The sequence below is a fragment of the Paramisgurnus dabryanus genome, chromosome 10 (assembly GCF_030506205.2).
Source record: "Paramisgurnus dabryanus chromosome 10, PD_genome_1.1, whole genome shotgun sequence".
Classification (NCBI taxonomy): Eukaryota; Metazoa; Chordata; class Actinopteri; order Cypriniformes; family Cobitidae; genus Paramisgurnus; species Paramisgurnus dabryanus.
In genome coordinates this window covers 15,526,400-15,549,669 of record NC_133346.1, presented here as the reverse complement: position 1 = coordinate 15,549,669, position 23,270 = coordinate 15,526,400, and the positions used below count along the sequence as shown (strand labels likewise).

Below are 23,270 nucleotides of genomic sequence, written 5' to 3'. Positions count from 1 at the left end.
ACAAATGATGTGTTTGGTAGCTCTGTATTTGTGCTGTTTGGAAAATAATGCTAATTTCAAATATTCATTGGTAACTGAGAGTCTAAATGTTGCTTATTGCTCATAAACAAGTTCATCACTTCATATGCAGCTCTTAACTTTCTTGTAATTGTTGGATGTCATATGATCTCATATGTCACACATTGACCACAGATGCTTTTATTTTGTTGTTCAAAGTGCTGTCTATAAAAAGAGCTGAGAAATGCAGCCAGCTTAAACAAAATCATAATGCTGTTTAATTTATATACATAAAAGCTCACTTATATGTTGTTTAATTTACCTGTGCATTTTATTTACATTTTTTGTTACATATTGTAATGTGAGAGGAAAAATGCAACTTTTATCAGCATTTAAGCTACTAATGCTGGGACTCAGAGCATGTGAGCGGTGTGGAGCGGTGTGACGCTCCGCTAAATATTCCGCTCTACTGTTCAAGCGCTCCACTCAGTCGCTCACGGCCCAAGCAAGCGCTCCGTTAACTTTCCGCTCACGCTCGCAAATAAACCAATTCCCGCTCAGATCCCGCTCCGACATAAAAAAATATGTAGTAAGCCTAATTGTTTTCTGTACTGACGTTCTTGGATAATTGCATTTAATTAAAGTATTAGCTGATAAATAGCAGTTATGTACAGTTGTGTGTTGGCTATTAGACCTAGTTTAACTGATACGGATATAATTCAAATTAACAATTTGTTTCCACGACATCCACATGTTTTACTAATTCACAATTTTAAGTTATAATAAATGTAATAAGTAATTACGAAATATTATAACAATTCGTTCCCCTTACGAGAAAAAGATTAACAAACTATAATATTATATAAATATATTATTTGAAAAAAACTAAAATAAATTGAAGAACAATTTCTTAACAAGAAGGTTTTTAAGTGCGAATTTACATTGCATCGGTAAAAACAGAACACAGTGTCTTAAAGAAATTAAAATTAGACAGTATTTATGAACCTGTAAATGTACAAAACGAATGCAATACAGAATATTTATTTATGGCATTTTCAATAGTATATTAGTAGATAAATTAACATGTATCTATGAAAACGAATAAATCATTATTTTGGCTAAATTAATCTGGATAGATCATTTTAGTCAGACTAAACATTTCATCATTTCAGTACAAGAACAAGCTTAAATGCTATCTAACAACTTACATTTTATCCCAAATGTTACATGGTCGAAAATATGTAGAAATATAGCCTATACGAGAACAAATTACAGAACAAAAATGTTTAGGTCACGCGGACCGAACGAAAAGCCGTTAATTAAGCGGACTCTCTGTAAAATAGAGGACGTGCTGAATCAGTCGAGTCTGCAGATTATCATCAATGTTTATAATGTTCCACGCAGATACTGTTGATGAAAAAATTTAATATCTAAATGTCCAGGTAAGTCAAGTGTTCAGTCAGTTAATAAATGCACCGGCGTTTTTGGCTACAGCTTCCTCATCCACGGAGTGGCCGCTGTACATACACAAAGAACTATAAATGTTTTTATTTTAAGTGGTTTTAAGCAATCAGTTATAAATATATTTGTATTTGTGTTGATCAGTTAGATTAAAGTTATTTTAATCTTTAAAACTGCATCTAGATGCAGACGACACTACAGTTATTCTGTCATCTTAGTTTCATTTCTTTCATTTATATATAAGGCTGACAACTTCATTAAAACAATGTTTGAACTCCATAACTTATTGCTAGCCATTTTTACAGATTCTCGAACTAGCAAATTACCAAAGGGCATTCTGGGATGAGCGAGCGGTGCTGAGCGTATTGAGCGAGCGGAGCGGAATTTTCGGAAATGCGCTCTGCGCTCTGATGGAAATATTACCGCACCGCTCAACGCTCCGCTCCCGCTCCGCACCGCTCACATGCTCTGTGCTGGGTACACACCAAAAGATTTTTTTATATCTTATAAGACTTTCAAAATGTGACAGACCACAAACATGAGGATAAAATTCTTAGATTTAACCGTTTTGCTCCTACAGTGTGTGGTGTGCCATTATGTGTCAAAGACAGCACACCACACACAAACAGATTTTCAACCAACTACGAACACATGAAATCTCGCAAAATCTCACAAGACTTCAGAATTAGCATGGCGATATGCAGGAAGAAATTTCAATGATAGCGTTTGGAATGATTTTCACAGAAATCAAGGAATAAAAGAAAAGGGTTTGGGTGAAGTCGTGGAGACAACGGGAACATGGTCTGTAGAAGTTTACTTTGCATCAACTTCACTCTGTGCTGCGCCATGACTGCTTCCATCTTCCATCATCTCGCTTTTTGATTGGATATTGTTTAATTTCACGTGATAATCTCAAGAGCGTGCGCACGTTTGTCCTCGGGGTTCCCCACACACATAAGGATTTCTGATCGTAAATATTAAACACTTTAGGGCGCATAAACAAAGTTTCTAAAGTTTCAAACATTCCCTCTGCCAAACTTGTAGTCCTGCCCCAAACTCACAGCATTGGTTAAAGGGACATTTTACCTGTAGAAATATTCATCTTTATTTAAAGTTTATATTTGTAGTCGAAATGTTGGAATTTGGTGCCTATTTGACCGAGAAAAGACAGAACGTGACTTTAGGACACATTTGTATGGAAAACTACAACTCCCACAATGCACCACAATGCACAGCTCTGCAAGCCACTCCCACTAATCCAGAACACCGCTCAGCTGTATGCTATTGTGTACATACTGTACATGCCACGTTAGTATAAGAGAGAAAATAGAAACACTCACTTTATAGTCAGAAGTCCGTTTATCCCTGCAGGCTTTGGCTGTCGCTTCCAGTTTAGGATTCTAAAATATGTATCCAGGACGCTGCTGTCCATATACGGTACAAAACTTGGGTGGTTGGTTCACCACACAAACGAATTGTGTTGTAGGAGCAGGCTTCACTCAGTTTCTTATTTATTTTTAAGAGTGCTTGGCCAAACGTGTAAATAATCCCAAAGAAGAAAATGCAGCACCCAAAGCGTCTACGGCACAATATGTTTACTCCACAGGCGCGCACTGTGAAACAAACACACCCGTACGCAAAGTACCTCTCTCCTCGGGATTATTCACCACACAAACATCCATATCCTGATCTGATGCAGAAATTTCGTACAAGAAGGCACACAGGGAGAGTACATATCCTACTAGTCCGTCCAAGCTCACGCCAGTCTGGGCTCCTCTTGGCTTCGGCCTCCTCCCCGAGCTTATCGCCACAGCTCTTCGCTGTATTGTGGCTCATAAAGGTAGCCACGAACAGCGGATTAGAGCATCATGCTTGCAAAATCACCCTCTTTCATATCATATTGATTACCTGCCGCTATTATTGTAACATGAAGGCTGGCTCGCTCCACAGCGTCTCTTAGCTTAAAGATGGCGGCTGATCATTGTTTTCGTGTATTTTCATAAGTCCCACCCACTGATCTGTAATAGGTTTGTAGCGTGAGTGGGTCCCACCCATATCCCCCCCTTGGAAAAATGAGGAATGAGTGTTTGTAGTCTTACGGTACATTCACACGGGGCGACAGCGTTAACGCTTGAAGGAAGGCTTGTCTGAAGCGTGGCCAACAACCAATCACGGTGGCCACAACACATGCTCCGGTCTTCCATAAACGTAATTGGCCTAGATTATTTGCATAAGGTGATCTGATTGGCTGACGCATGCGTTGCCGCTTGAAAAGTTGAGAAATGTTCAACTTCTGCCGCGAGCAACGGCACTGACAGTTTGGCAACGCATGATGTCACCCATTAAAAGTGAATGGGAAGCGTTAACGTTTACGCCCCGTGTGAATGCACCGTTACACCCTCGACAAAGGTATAGCACTTCCTTCTTTCAATGACGCAAAATGACAATTTTTACATCATTGAAAGAAATAAGTGCAACACTGAAATCAGTATTCTCCCATCTCAGGGAAAACTAAGGGATGCACGACCATTCAAAAACATGACTGGGTTTCTAACGATACAAAGCTTAATGCAAATGGGTGAAGTGTCCCTTTAAGGCAGTAGTTGATTTCAAGTCAATTTTACGTCTCTATTTTAAGTCCATTATGAGGTTAATGTGAGAGTCTGTCAGCTCAGAGGCCAGACTCACCACAGTCACTGTGCTTGTTGGATGTCACATGATCTCAGATGTCACACATTTAGCTTAAATTGTTTTGTTTGGTTGTAACTCAAAAAGAAAACAAGAGCAATGCAACCAACTGAAACACAACTACAATGCTGTTTTTATGGTTGCATATCATAACCATAGTGCATTTAGACATGTAAAAGCTATGGTGAGCATTAGGATAAAGTTGAGTAGAGTTTTGTGGAGGATGTGTAGGATTTTACAGCACAGACTTTAGAAATGATGCTAAGCTGTCAGTGGTACACGGAAGAAACTTTTCTTTTTTTAATTTTTGCACTTATTGGTCACATGATTTTAGTCTTCACACATTTGACTTCACATCAGTTCCCTTTCAGTTGTTTCATTTTAAATAGAGCAGAGCAGCAACATACACAGACCAACACAACCAGAACATTCATCACAGCACAGTTTAGTGATTGACTATTAAATACTAAAAATGTCTGAGGATATTTATAGCAATGAGCTCAAGACTGAGATACAGGAAATAGACAAAGAGAAAATGGAGATGATGGTGGTCATCTATGAGAGTGGAGAAGACTTCAGGACACAGACAGACACCAATACAAATAGACAACAACCACTTCAGTCCACAGGTAATGACATTCATTTATTTGCTATATAAATAAAATAAAATAAAATAAAATAAAATAAAATATCTGTCATCATCAGGAAGTAAGTGTGTGAGGATGAGAAGCTACAGATCAGTTTCAGTGTGTTTGGTGCTGTTGTGTGTTCTTCTACTGACTGCAGTCATAGTGCTGTGTGTCCTCATCAATACAAACAACCAACACAGAGACCAACTAGTGAACAAGAATCACAATCTTACAGAGGAGAAAAACCTGCTACTAATAAAGAACATCAACCTCACAAAAGAAAATGATGGATTATTAACCAACATTACCAACTGTAAAAAACAAAGAGACCAGTTAAAGGAAAAGTTGGAGCGATTGTGGGAGATTCTTAATCAAACTGGTAATCTTAAACTAAACTTAAAACCAAAACTGATTTTTTTAGTTAAAATCAGCATACTTTACTGTGGGTGAGAATGACCGGATAAGAGTTGAACTGTTTGTGTTTACAGATGGATGGATTCAATATCGATTCAGTATTTATTTAATTTCATCTGAGAAGAAGTACTGGACTGAGAGCAGAAGATACTGTAGAGAGAGAGGAGCAGATCTGACCATCATTAACAACAAAGAGGAACAAGTGAGTGAAAGATAATGTGTGTGTGTGCGCGCGTGTGTGTGTGTGTGTTTGTGTGCAGGGGTATTAGTTCAGGTACTGTATATCCAGTTGTTGTTTAATTGTTTTTCTTCTCAGGATTTTGTTAAGAAAATTTCTGGTACAGAATTAATCTGGATTGGTTTGTCTGACAGTGATGAGGAGGGCAGATGGAAATGGGTTGATAACAGCACACTGAACTCTAGGTGAAAATCACTAAATTTAACTGATTATTATCCAATATATGATTTTCACAACCAGTATCATATCACAGAGAAAACAACAAAAGGGGCCTACAAGCCTAGTGGTTAGTGTCTGGCTTGTAACCCGAGAGTTGTCGGTTCGAGGCTCACGGCGAGTGGGTTGTGGTTCCCTTGAGCAGGCACCTTTACCTAATTGTTCCCTGGGTGCTGGGATAGCTGCCCACTGCTGTGTGTGTGTTCACTACTCACTAGAATGGGTTAAATGCAATGGGGAACATTTTGAGTATGTGTTGCATACTTGACAAGCTTGTCACTTTCACTATTAGAAGATCTAATGATGATCTGTTGTTGTTTCAGATTCTGGGCGTCTGGAGAACCCAATGGTAAAAGAGAAGAGAACTGTGCAGCAACTTATAATTCAGGATGGTATGATTATTCATGTAAAATAGCTTATAAATGGATCTGTGAGTTAAACATTTTAAATGAATTTTAGGCAGTCTAGGTAAGCAGCATAAAAGTCGCTGATTTAGATCAAACATATACTATATGCATGGCTATATCTTCCACAGGAAACTTCTGTGATTATGCAAAGAACCTTTTGCTTTTAAATCTAATAAACAAATCTTTTTAGGAAAGTGTGCTTCATTTATTTGATTGTTTTTTAAATGCTGTGCATCAGTGTGAGTAATAATAGGTATGATGTGATCATTGTTGTGCAGGCAACAACTTTATTTATGAGTGTATAAAAGAGAAAAAATAATTTTAATCTGTGCTGTGTTCTGTTACCTAAAGAATTTGCATAAACAAAGTTTCTAATGTTTCAAACATTCCCTCTGCCAAACTTGAAGTCCCGCCCCAGTCTCACTATTGGTTAAGGCAGTAGTTGATTTCAAGTCAGTTTCGCGTCTATTTTAAGTTCATCATGAGGTTAATGTGAGAGTCTATCAGCTCACAGGCCACCACAGTCATTGTGCTTGTTGGATGTCACATGATCTCAGGTGTCACACATTTAGCTCAGTTGGTTTTGTTTGGTTGCTACTGAAAGAGAAAACAAATGAAAAAGAGCAGAGTAATGCAACCAACTGAAACACAACTACAATGCTTTTTCATTTCTCAAAGAGATTTTAAGGTTGCATATCATGACCATAGTATATTTTGACATGTTTAAGATATGGTGACCACATGGATAAAGCTGATTTGAGTTTTGCTCTTTCCCCTCATTATTTCCTTCCTGCTCTTCACAGTATTTCTCTGTGCAGAGAGCAAAACAAAAACGGAGGTGTGAAGCTGTCAGCATCTTTTGTGTGTAAGAAAAGCTTGTCCTAAAAACTATTTCAGTAATATTCCATTTAAACATGTGATCAAATAATTATAAACTTAATTTGTTGTGTCATCAAAATACCCTGGACCGACTGTGTTCTTGCAGCTTAGTTGGTTTAGCATTGTGTTATGATTTTTCAAAAGACCCAGTCAGCACAGACAAAGTTTTGTTGGAGATACTGAATGAAACAGAAATGATGTGGATAATATTTTCAAAAGTGCTACCTTCTCTCTGCATGCAATTCATGAAATTGATTTTAATTTTAACTAAGCTTTGTAAGATATTTTGCTCAGAGACTTTAGAAAGGATGTTGAGGGGGCCAATAGTACAAAGAAGAAATTCTATTTTTTATTTTTGCACTTATTGGTCACATGATTTTAGTCTTCACACATTGGACTCCGTTCACACATCATTTCCATTTCAGTTGTTTCATTCTAAATAGAGCAGAGCAGCAACATACACAGACCAACACAACCAGAACATTCATCACGGCATTTTACTAGTGATTGGCTACTAAAGACTAGAAATGTCTGAGGATATTTATAGCAATGAGCTGAAGACTGAGATACAGGAAATAGACAAAGAGAAAGTGGAGATGATGGTGGACATCTATGAGAGTGCAGACGACTTCAGGACACAGATAGACTCAAATACAAACAGACAACAACCACTTCAGTCCACAGGTTATGACATTTATTTATTTGCTATATAGAGTAATTAAACTAATAATATGCAAAGCTAAACCTCATATCTGTCGTCTTCAGGAAGTGAGAATGTCAGGATGAGAAGTTACAGATCAGTTTCAGTGTGTTTGGTGCTGCTGTGTGTTCTTCTACTGACTGCAGTCATAGTGCTGTGTGTCCTCATCAATACAAACAATCAACAGTTTAACATCAAGACCAAAAACCTCACAGAAGAGAGAGACCAGCTACTAACCAAATATACCAACATCACAGAAGAGAGAGACCAGCTACTAACCAAATATACCAACATCACAAAAGAGAGAGATGAATTAATAGCCATGTATAATGATATAAGTTATCTAAGTAAATGGTTGAATGAGAAGAAAGATGAACTGTCAAAACATCTTTGCGGTAATCTTAAACTTTAACAAAACAACACAAATGTTTAACATTAAGGGCCCTATCTTGCACCCAGCGCAATTGACTTTGTCAGTGACGCATGTATCATTCGTATTTTGCAACGGCGCACAGCGGGTTTTTCCCTCCACAGACGCACGTCGACAAACTAGGGAATGAACTTGCGCTCCCTGGGCGTTTCAGCGCAAAAAAAGAGGCGTGTTCCGGCGCAAACCATCCCTGATGCTATTTTGCAGTTTCAAAAAACAATTGCACCACTGACCAGAAAAAAAGTAGTCTAAAGTCAGTGGCGCGTTGCGCGTTGTTCATTATGCTATTTTAAGGGCGCATGCTTGACCATAATGTATAGCGTGCACAACGCGCATACACTTTGCTTATCTAATCTACACAGATGCAACAGTTATTTTTGCAAATCATAAATTGTTACACTAAAAAATATTAATACACGAGATAAGGGGAATCATAGTGGTGAGCATTGTGGTGATAGTTTTTATTTATTGTGTGGCTGCGTTAAAAAATTCTCATGCAAATAACGATTAAAATATTTTCATAAGATTGTTGTGTGGCTGTATTACGTTTATTTTATGTAAATAATAATTCAAATGTTTTCATAAGAAACCTTAATGTTTATGAACTTGATTTGTTAGTCTACTTTGGGGTTGGACCTTGCTTGCGTTTCTTGGGTCCGATTTCAAAGCCCCCAAACCCTTTCAGCGGTGAGGGTGGACGCAGCGATGTCCTCTGCTGGCGTCAGGTCCTGAGGCAGATCCACCTCCCGTTACACGGCGTGCCCGATTTATGCTGGCAAGCTTGGGATTCCCCCGTACAAGGACGTCGGTCTCCTCGGCTGTGAACCGCTCCTGGTGTGCGCCTGGTCAATCCGTCATAATAACAGCAACCCGCCACGGAACTTGCGCCCTTGCGTTTAAAGGGAATGTTGGATAGCGTTCTGATTGGTTTATTTGACGTTACGCCCAAACCACACCTATGAATAATGAACCTACTTCAGACCAACCCCTTATTGATTTGCGCCCGGCGCAAGAGTTATTTCTCACGCCGGGAAAATAGCAACAGCGCCCAAGATCCGCCCACAAACTCACTTGCGCGTTGCGCTTTGCACTTGCGTTTCAGATCGTTAAAATAGGGCCCTAAATGAATGCAGTGCACACTTTTTATAAATACAACAACAGGTTACGTAGTTCTGTGTGATCAGAAATAAAGATTTAGCTGAACTGTTTGTGTTTACAGATGGATGGATTTACTATCAATATAGCTGTTACTTCATTTCATCTGAGCAGAAGAACTGGAATGAGAGCAGAAGATACTGTAGAGAGAGAGAAGCGGATCTGATCATCATTAACAACAAAGAGGAACAAGTGAGGGAAACAAGTTTTGTATCTGCTGTAGGTGATATAAGGTCATTTAAAAACTGCTGTCTGTTATAATACAAATGTGTTATTTAATCTTCTCAGGATTTTATTAAGAAGAAAAGTGGGAAAGAACACTGGATTGGTTTGTCTGACAGGGATGAGGAGGGCAGATGGAAATGGGTTGATAACAGCACACTGAACTCTGGGTGAGAAATCACCAAATTTAAGTGATTATTATCCAATAAATGATTGTCACAGTCAGTATCATATCACACAGAAAACAACACTGAAGATCTAATGATGATCTGTTGTTTCAGCTTCTGGAGGTCTGGAGAACCCAATAATAAAAGTGATGAAGACTGTGTTGAGACTTATTCAACAGGGTGGAATGATATTTCATGTAATAAAGATCTAATTTGGATTTGTGAAAAATATTTATTTTAATAACTAATAAGTTAAATATATATTTAATAGAAAAACTTCTGTTAAGTCATTACTATTGTGATTATGCAAATAACCTTTGTTTTCACAAAATTCATACTAATACATTTGTTTAAGCAAATTGATTTAATTGTATTTAGCAACTACTGGCACAAATGACATGTGTTTGGTAGCTCTGTATCTGTGCTGTTTTTTATAATTTTAAATATTAATTGTTAACTGGGAGTCTGACACATGGAAGACGGCACACACATGGAAGACGGCAAAGAAGAGAAACCAGGGAATTGGAAAGAAACAAAATTGTTTATTTTGGTTAAAGAGCGGGATTAAAGACACATTAATAATTGCATGACGTGTTGTAATATTTGTATTATTATTTTTATTATCAATGACGCTTAATTGATATTTAGAAGAATAATTATTTATTATTATTATTATTATTATTATTATTATTTACTGTTGCCTACATCTAAATTATATGTCTGCTTAATGGTTCGGTTAAGTTTTTTTTTTAAATAATATTTTAAAATGATGTAGTAACTTTTGTAGTGTGTTTTTCTGTTTTTACATACAGTTGTTTGTTAGCTAAGATCCAGTTTGATACGGAGCTCCGGATTTAATTCAAATTAACAATTTGTTTCCACGACATCCACATGTTTTACTAGGCTAATTCATAATTTGAAGTAATAATAATTGTAATAGTAATTACGAAATATTATAATAATTAATTCCAAGGAACAAACTGTTGAATATTGGGAACGAATTTTATATTTATGGCCATACTTTAGACTAAATAAGAAAAAGAAGTGTCCATAATGTAGCATAAATGATAAATCGTGGCCATGATTTTGTCCGCATGTCATCATGATCGGATTTATGGCTCCATTCAACACAAGCATTTTACCTTACCTATTCATGTGTAGCTATTTATTTATCATTGAATAGTATGTAACTAGCTTACCTTTTGATGCATTATTACCATGTTTTCGTAGCACATCCTTGAGCATTCTTGCAATGTGCCGCTTCAGATTCCAGGATGAATATTTGCTAACTTTTACAGTCTCTCCGCACTTCCTTTCAATGTTTTCTTCCTGTCCAATCTTAACTTAGATTTTTGGGCCCTATTTTAACGATCTAAGCGCATTGTCTAAAGCGCACAGCGCAACGTCTAAATGGGCGTGTCCGAATCCACTTTTGCTAATTTAACGACGGGAAAAATGGTTTTTGCGCCGAGCGCATGGTCGAAAAGGGTAGGTCCTATTGTAATGGGAGTATTTTGGGCATAACGTGCAATAAACCAATGAGAGTCACAGCTCTCATCCCCTTTAAAAGCCAGTTGCGCTGGCGTTATGTCTAATCCCTATTTAGATGACGGACTTTGTAAACTGAAAAACTAAGCGGAGGAAGAAGATTCCCAGTTTAAGATTAATGTTAAATAATTGTGTTGTTTTTCACTTGTATTGAAATTTTTATTTTTTTATTAAAACCTTTTAAACCTGTTTTCTTTTAGTCATGGAAGTAAAAAGCAGGCTTCTAATTGCTTTAAATGTATGGCTATCCAATATCATCAAAAAATAATTTACAAGTATATAAGATAAGGTTTGTACTCTAAAAATACTTTATTTGTAACAAACAGGAGATAAAGAATTTACAAACGGCTCTCCTCACGTTTCAGCACTTTGGACAGCGTTTTTTTTAGCAAAGAGTTTTTTTAAGCATTACTTAAAAATGTTTCTCATCTCACCATATCCACAGGTACAGAGTCATCATAGACAATAAATCCGTGAGGTAGCATTAAAAAAAACATTTAAAAACAGACGCATTTGTTCAAAGCAAAGCATTTATTTACTTACCAGGTGAAGCAGCTCTTTGCGCCTTCTAACGTCTCATAATTAGTCCTCATTTATGTCCAAGAGACTCAATAATAATCTTTTACATTCAATCCTTTAATCTTTCATATTTAAAAGCATTTTTGTGCTGCTGCGCATTCATGTACCTTGTGATAAGCAAACCCGCGTTGTCCTTCCGTGTATAGGCGCATTTTACTAATGCGCTCTTTAAATAACATAAAACACATTGCGCCATTGACTTTAGACTTTAGACCAGGTTTTTGTTGGTCAATGGCGTAGTCTATTTTAGTTGCCTCAAAATAGCAACGCGCCAACAATGCGCCTGAACACACCTCATTTTCAGACCAGAACGCCCATGGGCGCAAAAGGGGGCGCAAATGCATTTGCTATTTAAACAACGCGGCGCTAAACGTGAAAATTAGGGTGGAAACTAGCGAAAGACACTTGCGTCGCGCATTGCGCTGCATTGCGCCGGGTGTAAGATAGAGCCCTTTACTTTACATTATGTATAAGGCTTGAATTCCATAACTTATTGCTAGACGTTTTTACAGATTCTCGAACTAGCAAATTATCAAAGGGCGTTCTGGGTTCAACAAGCGGTGCTGAGCGAGCGGAATTTTTAGAAAGGCGCTTTGATGGTAATATTACCGCACCCCTCAAGGCTACGCTACGCTCCGCTCACATGCTTTGCCCTGAAACGTCAGGTAAAGCACCCAGGCTCTCAACTTAAGGAATACATATGCCTACAAATCAAATGCTTTGGTAAAGTCTCACAAATTAAACATTGAAGTACATGTTGCATAAAAATAAACACTGAAGTTTATAATTACTATTTTTTTGTTTTTTTACAGTGGGTCATAATATATCATATATTTTAGTTTGTCAGTGCGTTTTGTGGTGTTAGGAATTGTTTGCGCATTTCTGCACTAACTCAAAATGTGCGTACACCACCTCCTGAGCTGGCGTAGGATTTGAGCGTGCTGTACGCCAATGTCCATATTGATAAATCTCAAAGTCACCGTGGTTTTGGTTGTACGCAAGGTGTACGCTGGAAATTTGGTGTACGTACGTTTGATAAATGAGGGCCAATGTGTTTTATGCTGCTGTGTGTTCTTACTGACTCCAGCATTGCCCAAATTGAGGGGAGCAGGGGGATCTTATTGCCCCCCCAACTTTCTAACACCAGCTGTCTCTTATATCAGGTTAATGTGAGAGTCTGAGATCAGGGTGCAGTAACACCACAGATCACTTTATGTCTGCAGCAGGGTTCTCCTGACACACACATGTCACTCACACACATAACACAGAAATACAATGACATGAATGTTATAATTATACAGTATAAAATCTATATATTGCATTAACAGAAAACCCTGTAAGTCTTATATTATAACCTGGACTTATGATGAATGATGTGCATTGATGTTGTTTTTTAAACTCTTAATTTACTGTCAGAGAGTCATGTAAGCAAGCTGCTAACACATGCTCACGTACGGTTTTGCTATGACCCGGTTAACTTACATAAATGCTTAAATGAGTGTAAAATGTTAGTTTCTATCGTCGTTTTTATTGCTTGGATTAATGATGAATGATATGTATTGATGTCGATAATGTGCGGAGACTCTGTCAGTTGACCAATCAGAGCAGAGTAGGCTACTGAAAGGTGGGGTTGAGGCAGACTGAGTCGTTGAACGGCTTCACACGAATCGTTTGGGGATCTCTGAGAGATGGGGTAATTGTAAATTATATTTTGAGAAAATTACAGTGTTTTTTTCTTATAAACAGTGATAGAATGCTTAAAATTGGCATCTTACTGGCTCTTTAAGTTAATCATGAGGTTAATGTGAGAGTCTGTCAGCTCAGAGGCCAGAAACACCACAGTCACTGTGCTTGTTAAATGTCACATGATCTCAGATGTCACACATTTAGCTCAAATGGTTTAAAACAGAAAACAAAAGAAAAAATAGCACAACAATGCAACCAACTGAAAAAAAAGTACAATGCTGTTCTTATGGTTGCATATCATAACCATAGTACATTTTGACATGTAAAAGCTATGGTGACTACTAACTAATTATTTCCTTCCTCCTCTTCACAGTATTTCTTTGTGCAGAGAGCAAAACATAAAGTGAGGAGTGAAACAATCAAGCTGTCGGCATCTTATGTGTGTAAGAAAAGATGCGTGTGCTAAAAACTATTTCAGTTATATTCCATTTAAATGTGTGATCAAATAACTGTGAACTTCATTTGTTGTTTCGGGTATTGGAGGTTAGAGGATCAAATGTCACTAAATACACTGGACTGACTGTGTTCTTGTAGCTCAGATGTTAACGCATTGTGATCTGACTTTTTAAAAGACTCAGTCAACACAGACAAAGTTAAGTCTAACTACAGATTTTCTGTTCATCATGAACCATTTCTAGTTGGTGGAGATATTAAATAAAACTCTTTGAAACTGAAATGATGTGGAGAATAAGATAGCAAATGAAGAAACAAAAATTCCTATTTTGTCTCAATAAAATTCATAGAATTGGTTGTATTTTTACTTTTAACCAAGTTTTAGCTAAATTAATTTATTTGTGTTTAGCAACTACTGGCACAAATGATGTGTTTGATACTGTAGCTCTGTATCCGTGCTGTGATTTGTTACTCAAATGTAAAGAAAATAATGCTAATTTCAAATATTCAAATACAGTATAACTGAGGGACTTAATCTTGCTTTATTGCTGATAAACACATTCATCACTTTTTTGTTGGATATTTTACTCAGAGACTTTAGAAAAAATATGTTTGCTCTTATTGGTCAATAGAGTTTTGTTTTCACACATTGATCTCAGATCAGTTCCGTTCTGTCGCCTTATTATATCTGGAGTTAAAACAGAAGACCAGAGATCAAAGAACTACACAGCAATAACATTCATTATTACCACATGCTCATGATGTTTGACTTTAACAGACCTGAAATATCGAAGGTCATTTATTACCATGTGCCCAAGACTGATGTTCAGGGAGCGGACAGAGAGACAATGAAGATGATGACGGAGAACTGTGAAAGTGGAGACGACTTCAGGACACAGACAGACTCAAATACAAACAGACAACAACCACTTCAGTCTACAGGTAATGGCTTTCATTTCTACATGAATGATATGAAAAGGTTAACCTCATATCTGTCATCTCTTTAGGAAGTGAGCGTTTGAGGATGAGAAGTTACAGATCAGTTACAGTGTGTTTGGTGCTGCTGTGTGTTCTTCTACTGACTGCAGTCATGGGGCTGTGTGTCCTCATCAATACAAACAATCACCAGTTTAACATCAAGAACAAAAACATCACAGAAGAGAGAGACCAGCTACTAACCAAATATACCAACATCACAGAAGAGAGAGACCAGCTACTAACCAAATATACCAACATCAACAAAGAGAGCGACCAGCTCCTAACCAAATATACCAACATCACAGAAGAGAGAAATGAATTAATAGCCAAGAATAATGATTGTAGTTATCAACTTAAACTGTTGAATGAGAAGAAAAATAAACTGTTGACACATATTTGCGGTAATCTTATACACAAAATATTCAACATTTAAAGAATGAAGTGCACACTTTTTATAAATACAACAACAGGTTATGTAGTTCTGTGTGATCAGAAATTAAAATATTTAGCTGAACTGTTTGTGTTTACAGATGGATGGATTTACTATCAGTATAGCTGTTATTTTATTTCAACTGAGGGGAAGAACTGGACTGAGAGCAGACAAGACTGTATAGAGAGAGGAGCAGATCTGATCATCATTAACAACAAAGAGGAACAAGTGAGTGAAACAAGTTTTTTATCTGCTGTAAGTAATAAACTGTTGTCTGTTATAATATACTGTAAATGTGTTATTTCATCTTCTCAGGATTTTATTAAGAATGCTGGCATACAAAACATCTGGATTGGTTTGTCTGACATTGATGAGGAGGGCAGATGGAAATGGGTTGATAACAGCACACTGACCACTAGGTGAGAAATCACTAAACTGATTATTATCCAATAAATAATTGTCACAGTCAGCATCATATCACACAGAAAACAACACTGAAGATCTAATGATGATCTGTTGTTTCAGATTCTGGAGGTCTGGAGAACCCAATGGTGGTATAAGAGAGAACTGTGGTGAATCTTATCCATCAGCGTGGAATGATTTGCGATGTGATAAGCTTCTAAAATGGATTTGTGAGAAAAACATTTTAAAATAAGGTAAAATAAGCTAAAAGAAATAACATTTCATAAATCATTTAAGTTAAATATTATTTATTGCATATCTTCTGTTTAATAATTTCTATATTGTGATTATTAAAATAACCTTTTATTTCACATGTTTCATACTAATACATTTATCATAGCAAATTAATTTAATTGTGTTTAGCATCTACTGGCACAAATGACATGTGTTTGGTAAATCTGTATCTGTGCTGTGTTTTGTTACTAAAGTGTAAGGAAAATAATGCTAATTTTAAATATTCATTTGTAACTGAGAGAGTAAATGTTGCTTTATTGCTGATAAACACGTTCATCACTTCATATGCAGCTCTGAATGTTTCATGTATTTGTTGGATGTCACGTGATCTCATACAGTATTTTAGACTTTGACCACAGATGGTTTCGTTTTGTTGTTAAACTGCTGTTTATAAAAAGAGCCGAGAGATGCAGCCGACTGAAAGAGAACCTAATTCTGTTTCATTTATATACTGTACAAAAAAAAAACTCCTTGAATGTGATATATTCGTAGCATTTGTGCTTAAGGTAATTCACTAATATGTCGTTTAATTTACCTGTGATTTTATTTACATTTTTATGATATATTGAAATGTTAGACAGAATATGTTACTTTTTTCCAGCATTTTGGCTACTTAGCTTTAGGTTATGTTATATCTCTCCACTTCATCTCTTTTCTCATGCCCAGATGGATTTGTTATAAATGAGCTAATAAAATATTTCGAATGAATATTTAGTGTCCAGTTATTTATTCATGGAGCAAGTCATTAAACAATTCTGGTTTATTTAGCAAATACCATGACTGGATGTACACTAACCCTCACCTAACACATTTTACCCATTGTTTTGTCCTAGATCTAACAAGAATCGTTGGATCATGTAGTACTCCATAGTCTTTTATTGGAGACCTCTCCTCTACACTTCTATGAAAAGAGAGAAAGTTTGAACCTGTGCAACACCAAACCACATGCTAGTTATGCAAATTAGATTGGTTTGAGAAAACTGAATGTTGTGCGCTCTTGTACTTTGACATACTTTCACCTCAATGGCATCTGATTAAAAACTGAATTGAATCTACATAAAAAGATGTATAAAAAAGATTCCATCATTTTAAAATACTGATGGGACATTGCGAACAAAGAAGATGGAAAAGTTAAGATCCCTGCCAAAGCAGACACAAAAGCATCTCAACACATGTCTAAGTCTGGGGGGGTTGTTGATAATGTACAATCTCATTGATTATAATTGTGCTTATTTATAATAATTTATGTGACTATATTTTGGCTGCTTGTGGAATCTCTTTAAACATGTAAATGTCCCTACATCTTAAGACCGCTAAGTGCATGACATAGTTTACTGGTTGCTGAGGCCGCAGGCGTTAAGTCGAAGTAAAGTGTGAAGAGTCAGCCTTATACTGTATCTTGTGACACGTTGATCGTCTATTAAAATGAAAGAAACAAAAACATGTCCACCAGTTGTAGACATTTGCTCTAAACTGATGTACATAAAACCACACGTAAGTTAAATTTAGAAATGAGTAGACTGGATATCATGTGATCTTGCACTGTGACATCCTTTGACTGCACCAACATCTACTACAAGTTGAGCTTCAAAAAGTACAGACAGAGTCACGCAGTCCACCTAAACAGAAGCATACAGGATCCCATCACTTACACAACTGACTATACAGTACAATTGACCAAAATGACTGAATTTATGTATGAAAATATTAATCCTGATAGGACTCCAAGGATTGTCCAAGACGCCAATGCAGAGAGAAGTAAGCAAAGATCTCAACATACAGGTACAAATACAAACACATTTAAAATAGTTTGTTTGGAAATGATGAAGTATTTAACTTTAAATCTGTCATCTTCAGGAAGTGAGCGTGTGATGAAGAGAAGTTACAGATCAGTTACAGTGTGTTTGGTGCTGCTATGTGTTCTTCTACTGACTGCAGTCATAGTGCTGTGTGTCCTCATCAATACAAACAATCAACACAGAGATCAACTAGTGAACAAGACTCACAATTTTACAGAGGAGATAAACCTGCTACTAATAAAGAACATCAACCTCACGAAAGAAAATGATGGATTATTAACCAACATTAACAACTCTAAAAAACAAAGAGACCAGTTGAGTGAGAAGATAGAGCGATTCTGGAAGATTCTTAATCAAACTGGTAATCTTAAACTAAACTTAAAACCACACCAAAACAATACAGATTTGTTAGTTAAAACCCAGCATACTTTAGTGTGGTGAATGACCGGATAAGAGTTGAATTGGTTGTGTTTACAGATGAATGGATTCAATATCGATTCAGTATTTATTTAATTTCATCTGAGAAGAAGAGCTGGACTGAGAGCAGAAGATACTGTAGAGAGAGAGGAGCAGATCTGATCATCATTAACAACAAAGAGGAACAAGTGAGTAAAGATACTGTGTGTGTTGGTTGGTTTATGTGGTTTACAAGGACATGAATAGTGTATAATGAAATGTTTATTATGTTATAAACGTGGTTTATGGGGACACAGAGACTGTCCCCATAAACTGAAATGCTAAAAAAGCATACTAAATGGTAGTTTTTCATAGATTAAAGACTGGCAACAGGTTTTGGGTCATTGGGGTTAGGGATTGGGGTAGGTTAGGGGAATAGAATATAACAGTTTGGACAGTATAAAATGCATTGCGTGTATGGAGATGTCCCCGTAAACCACATACACCAACGTGTGTGTGTGTGTATGTGTGTGTGTGTGTGTGTGTGTGTGTGTGTGTGTGTGTGTGTGTGTGTTCAGGGGTATTAGTACAAGTACTGTATATCCAGTTGTTGTTTAATTGTTTTTCTTCTTAGGATTTTGTTAAGAAAATGTCTTGTAAAGTCAACATGTGGATTGGTTTGTCTGACAATATTATAGAGGGCAGATGGAAATGGGTTGATGGCAGCACACTGAACTCTAGGTGAGAAATCACAAAATTTAACAGATTATTATCCAATAAATGATTTTCACAACCAGTATCATATCACAGAGAAAACAACAAAAGGGACTTATAAGCCTATTGGGCTTGTAACCCGAGAGTTGTCGGTTCGAGGCTCATGGCGAATGGGTTGCAATTGTGGTGCCCTTAAGCAAGGCACCTTTTCCTAACTGTTCCCTGTGTGTTGGGATAGCTGCCTACTGCTGTGTGTGTGTTCTACTCACTAGGATGGGTTAAATGCTGATGTCACATTTTAAATATGTGTTGCATACGTGACAAACTTGTCACCTTCACTTTCACTATTAGAAGATCTAATTATGATCTGTTGTTTCAGATTTTGGAGGTCTGGAGAACCCAATAGTGGATCAGGAGAGAACTGTGCTTTGTCTGATAATTCAGGATGGTATGATTATTCATGTAAAAGAGCTTATAAATGGATCTGTGAGTTAAACATTTTAAATTAATTTTAGGCAGTCTACTGTATGTGAGCAGCATAAAAGTTGCAGATTTAGATCAAACATATACGATATGCATGCCTATATCTTTCACAGTAAACTTCTGTGATTATGCAAATAACCTTTTGCTTTTAAATCTAATAAAAATATATTTTCAGGAAATGTGCTTAATTTATTTGATTGTTTTTTTTAGTTGCTGTGCATCCAGTATGTTGTGATCATTGTTGTGCAGGCAACAACTTTATTTATGAGTGTATAAAGGAGAACAACGAATTTTTATCTATGCTGTGTTCTGTTACCTAAAAAAGTTTAATTCTTCAAAGAGTTTTAAGGTTGCATAGCATGACCATACTGTACATAATAAAGTAATCACAGGGATAAAGTTGATTTAAGTTTTTCTCTTTCCTGTCATTATTTCCTTCCTGCTCTTCACACTATTTCTATGTGCAAAGAGCAAAACAAAAAATGAGGTGTGAAACATACAAGCATCATCTTATGTGTGTAAGAAAAGATGTTTGTGCTAAAAAGTATTTCAGTAACATTTCATTAAAATGTATGATCAAATACCAGTGAACTTCATTTGTTGTTTCAGGAGGTTAAACGATCAAATCTCACTAAATACACTGGACTGACTGTGTTCTTGTAACTCAAATAGTAAAGCATTGTGATATTTATTTTCAAAAGACCCAGTCAACACAGACAAAGTTGTCGTAGAGATACTGAACAAAACTCTTTGAAACTGCAAAAGTGCTGTTTTGTCTCTACATGCAATTCATGAAATGTATTTAAAATCTTTGGCTCAGAGACTATGTAAAGGATGTTTAGCGGTCAATGGTACACAGAAGAAACTCAATTTTAAATTTTTACACTTATTGGTCACATGATTTTAGTCTTCACACATTGGACTCCATTTTTACATCAGTAGTTTAAAGAAGTTTTATTTATATAGCGCCTTTCCAAAGCTCAAGGTCGCTTTACATAACAGTACATCAAAATTAACAACTTCTAAAATAGACATACATTTCATACAACACAAAACACATAAAGTTCACAATATTATAGAGTTTGTCCGAAATGTAGGCTAAAGAGGTATGTTTTCAGTTGAGTCTGGAAAGATGAAAGAGATGACTAGTCATCTCTTTCATCTTTCCAGACTCAACTGAAAACATACCTCATTACCAATACAACATTACCAATAATGGTAATGAGTTCCACAGTTTGGGGGCAGCTATGCTGAAAGACCGGCCACATGCAGTGGACAACCGATAACGGGGGACAGACAGAAGACCCTGTTCAGCTGATCTGAGGGATCTTGCAGGAGAGTAGTTGTGGAGTATTTCAACAAGATAAGATGGTGCTAGACCATTCAGTGCCTTAAAAGTAAGTAGTAGTATCTTAAACTGTATATGTGAAGCGACTGGTAACCAATGAAGATCACGTAGTAAAGGAGTTATGCGGTCTGAGCGCTTGGTGGACGTGAGAACCCTAGCTGCTGAGTTTTAAACGTATTGTAACCTCGCAATACTTTTTTTGTGGAGACCACTATAGGTACATTAATTTTTTTTGCTATATAGAGTAATTAAAATTAATAATTTTCTAAGCAAAACTTCATATTTGTTATCTTTAGACAATGAGTGTGTGAGGATGAGAAATTACAGATCAGTTTCAGTGTGTTTGGTGCTGCTGTGTGTTCTTCTACTGACTGCAGTCATAGTGCTGTGTGTCCTCATCAATACAAACAATCACCAGTTTAACATCAAGACCAAAAACCTTACAGAAGAGAGAGACCAGCTACTAACCAAATATACCAACATAACAGAAGAGAGAGACCAGCTACTAACCAAATATACCAACATCACAGAAGAGAGAGACCAACTACTAACCAAATATACCAACATAACAGAAGAGAGAGACCAGCTACTAACCAAATATACCAACATCACAGAAGAGAGAGACCAGCTACTAACCAAATATACCAACATAACAGAAGAGAGAGACCAGCTACTAACCAAATATACCAACATCACAGAAGAGAGAGACCAGCTACTAACCAAATATACCAACATAACAAAAGAGAGAGATGAATTAATAGCCAAATACAATAATATCCCTAAACTAAGTGAACAGTTGAATCAGGAGATAAATGGACCGTGGACATATCTTCATGGGAATGTTGAACCACAACTAAAACACCAATATACAAAAAGTAAATACATTTTTTTAAAATACTAGCCTATAAGTTGTATTGTTCAGTGTGATCAGAATAAATATGGTAGAAGCTGAATTGCTTGTGTTTACAGATAAATGGATTTACTATCAGTCCAGTTTTTACTTCATTTCATTTTCAAAAGTCCTGGGGCCCTATTTTAAGGATTTGGAACGCAAGTGCGAAGCGCAATGCGCAAGTGTCTTTGTGGGCGGATCTAGCGTGCTGTTGCTATTTTCCCGGTGGGAGAAATAACTCTTGCGCCAGGCGCAAATCAATAAGAGGTTGGTCTGAAGTAGGTTCATTATTCATAGGTGTGGTTTGGGCGTAAAGTCAAATAAACCAATCAGAACGCTATCCAACATTCCCTTTAAACGCAAGGGCGCAAGTTCCATGGCGGGTTGCTATTATTATGACGGATTTACCAGGCGCACGCCAGGAGCGGTTCACAGCCGAGGAGACCAACGTTCTTGTAAGAGCAGTCAAAGACAGAGAAGTTGTTTTGTATGGGGATAGGAGAAACCCGCCCAAATCAGCGTCGGTCAAACAGGCGTGAGAGGAAATAGCCACACTTGTCTCATCAGCTGGCATCCCCATCTTTGCGCCAAGCGCTACAATGATGTCAGGAGATGGGGGAATCCCAAGCTTGCCAGCATAAATCGGGCACGCCGTGTAACGAACGGGAGGTGGATCTGCCTCCACACAGATCTGCTGAAAGGGTTTGGGGGCTTTGAAATCGGACCCAAGAAACGCAAGCAAGGTCCAACCCCAAAGAACACTTACAAATCAAGTTCATATACATTAAGGTTTCTTATGAAAACATTTTAATTATTATTTACATAAAATAAATGTAATACAGCCACACAACAAACTTATGAAAATATTTTAATCGTTATTTGCATGATCATTTTAACGCAGCCACACAAAATAAATAAAACTATCACTACAATGCTCACCACAATGATTTCCCTTATCTCATGTGTTAATATTTTTTTATTGTAACAATTTATGATTTGCAAAAATAACTGTTGCATTTGTGTAGATTAGATAAGCAAAGTGTGTGCGCGTTGTACATTATGGTCAAGCATGCGCCCTTAAAATAGCATAATGATCAACGCGGCACTGACGTTAGACTAGTTTTTTCTGGTCAGTGGCGCAATTGTTTTTTGAAACTGCAAAATAGCATCAGGGATGGTTTGTGCTGGAACACGCCTCCTTTTTTGCGCTGAACCGTCCAGGGAGCGCAAGTTCATTCCCTAGTTTGCCGACGTGCGTCTGTGGAGGGAAAAACCCGCTGTGCGCTGGTGCAAAATACGAATGATACATGCGTCACTGACAAAGTCAATTGCGCTGGGTGCAAGATAGGGCCCCTGGAGTGAGAGCAGAAGATACTGTAGGGAGAGAGGAGCGGATCTGATCATCATTAACAACAAAGAGGAACAAGTAAGAGAAAAAGAGATTTGGGGGTATAATCTGCCATAATACAAATGTGTTATTTCATCTTCTCAGGATTTTAAGTGTAACTTGGGTGAGGGCGAATACTGGATTGGTTTAACTGACAGTAATGAGGAGGGCAGATGGAAATGGATTGATAACAGCACACTGAACTCTGGGTGAGAAATCACTACATTTAACTGATTATTATCTAATAAATGATTGTCACAGTCAGTATCATATCACAC

The 23,270-nt window shown here is 37.0% G+C and overlaps 3 protein-coding genes across 5 annotated transcripts in view; 2 read left to right on the top strand and 1 right to left on the bottom strand.

Moving 5' to 3' along the window:
• cadm2a (cell adhesion molecule 2a) overlaps window positions 1-23,270 on the bottom strand; it is a 679,060-nt gene that overhangs the window by 164,040 nt on the left and 491,750 nt on the right. The gene's annotated exons all lie outside the window — the stretch shown is intronic.
• Window positions 7,457-9,610, top strand: LOC135779438 (uncharacterized). The gene is made up of 4 exons (XM_065290150.2): window positions 7,457-7,613; window positions 7,695-7,967; window positions 9,279-9,406; window positions 9,503-9,610. The coding sequence occupies exons 1-4, from the start codon at window positions 7,457-7,459 to the stop codon at window positions 9,608-9,610; spliced, it is 666 nt and encodes a 221-aa protein (XP_065146222.2).
• On the top strand, window positions 14,631-16,432 carry LOC135779439 (uncharacterized). The gene is made up of 5 exons (XM_065290151.2): window positions 14,631-14,811; window positions 14,877-15,248; window positions 15,378-15,505; window positions 15,593-15,696; window positions 15,803-16,432. Exons 1-5 carry the CDS (start codon window positions 14,631-14,633, stop codon window positions 15,930-15,932), a joined length of 915 nt encoding a protein of 304 aa, XP_065146223.2. The 3' UTR covers window positions 15,933-16,432.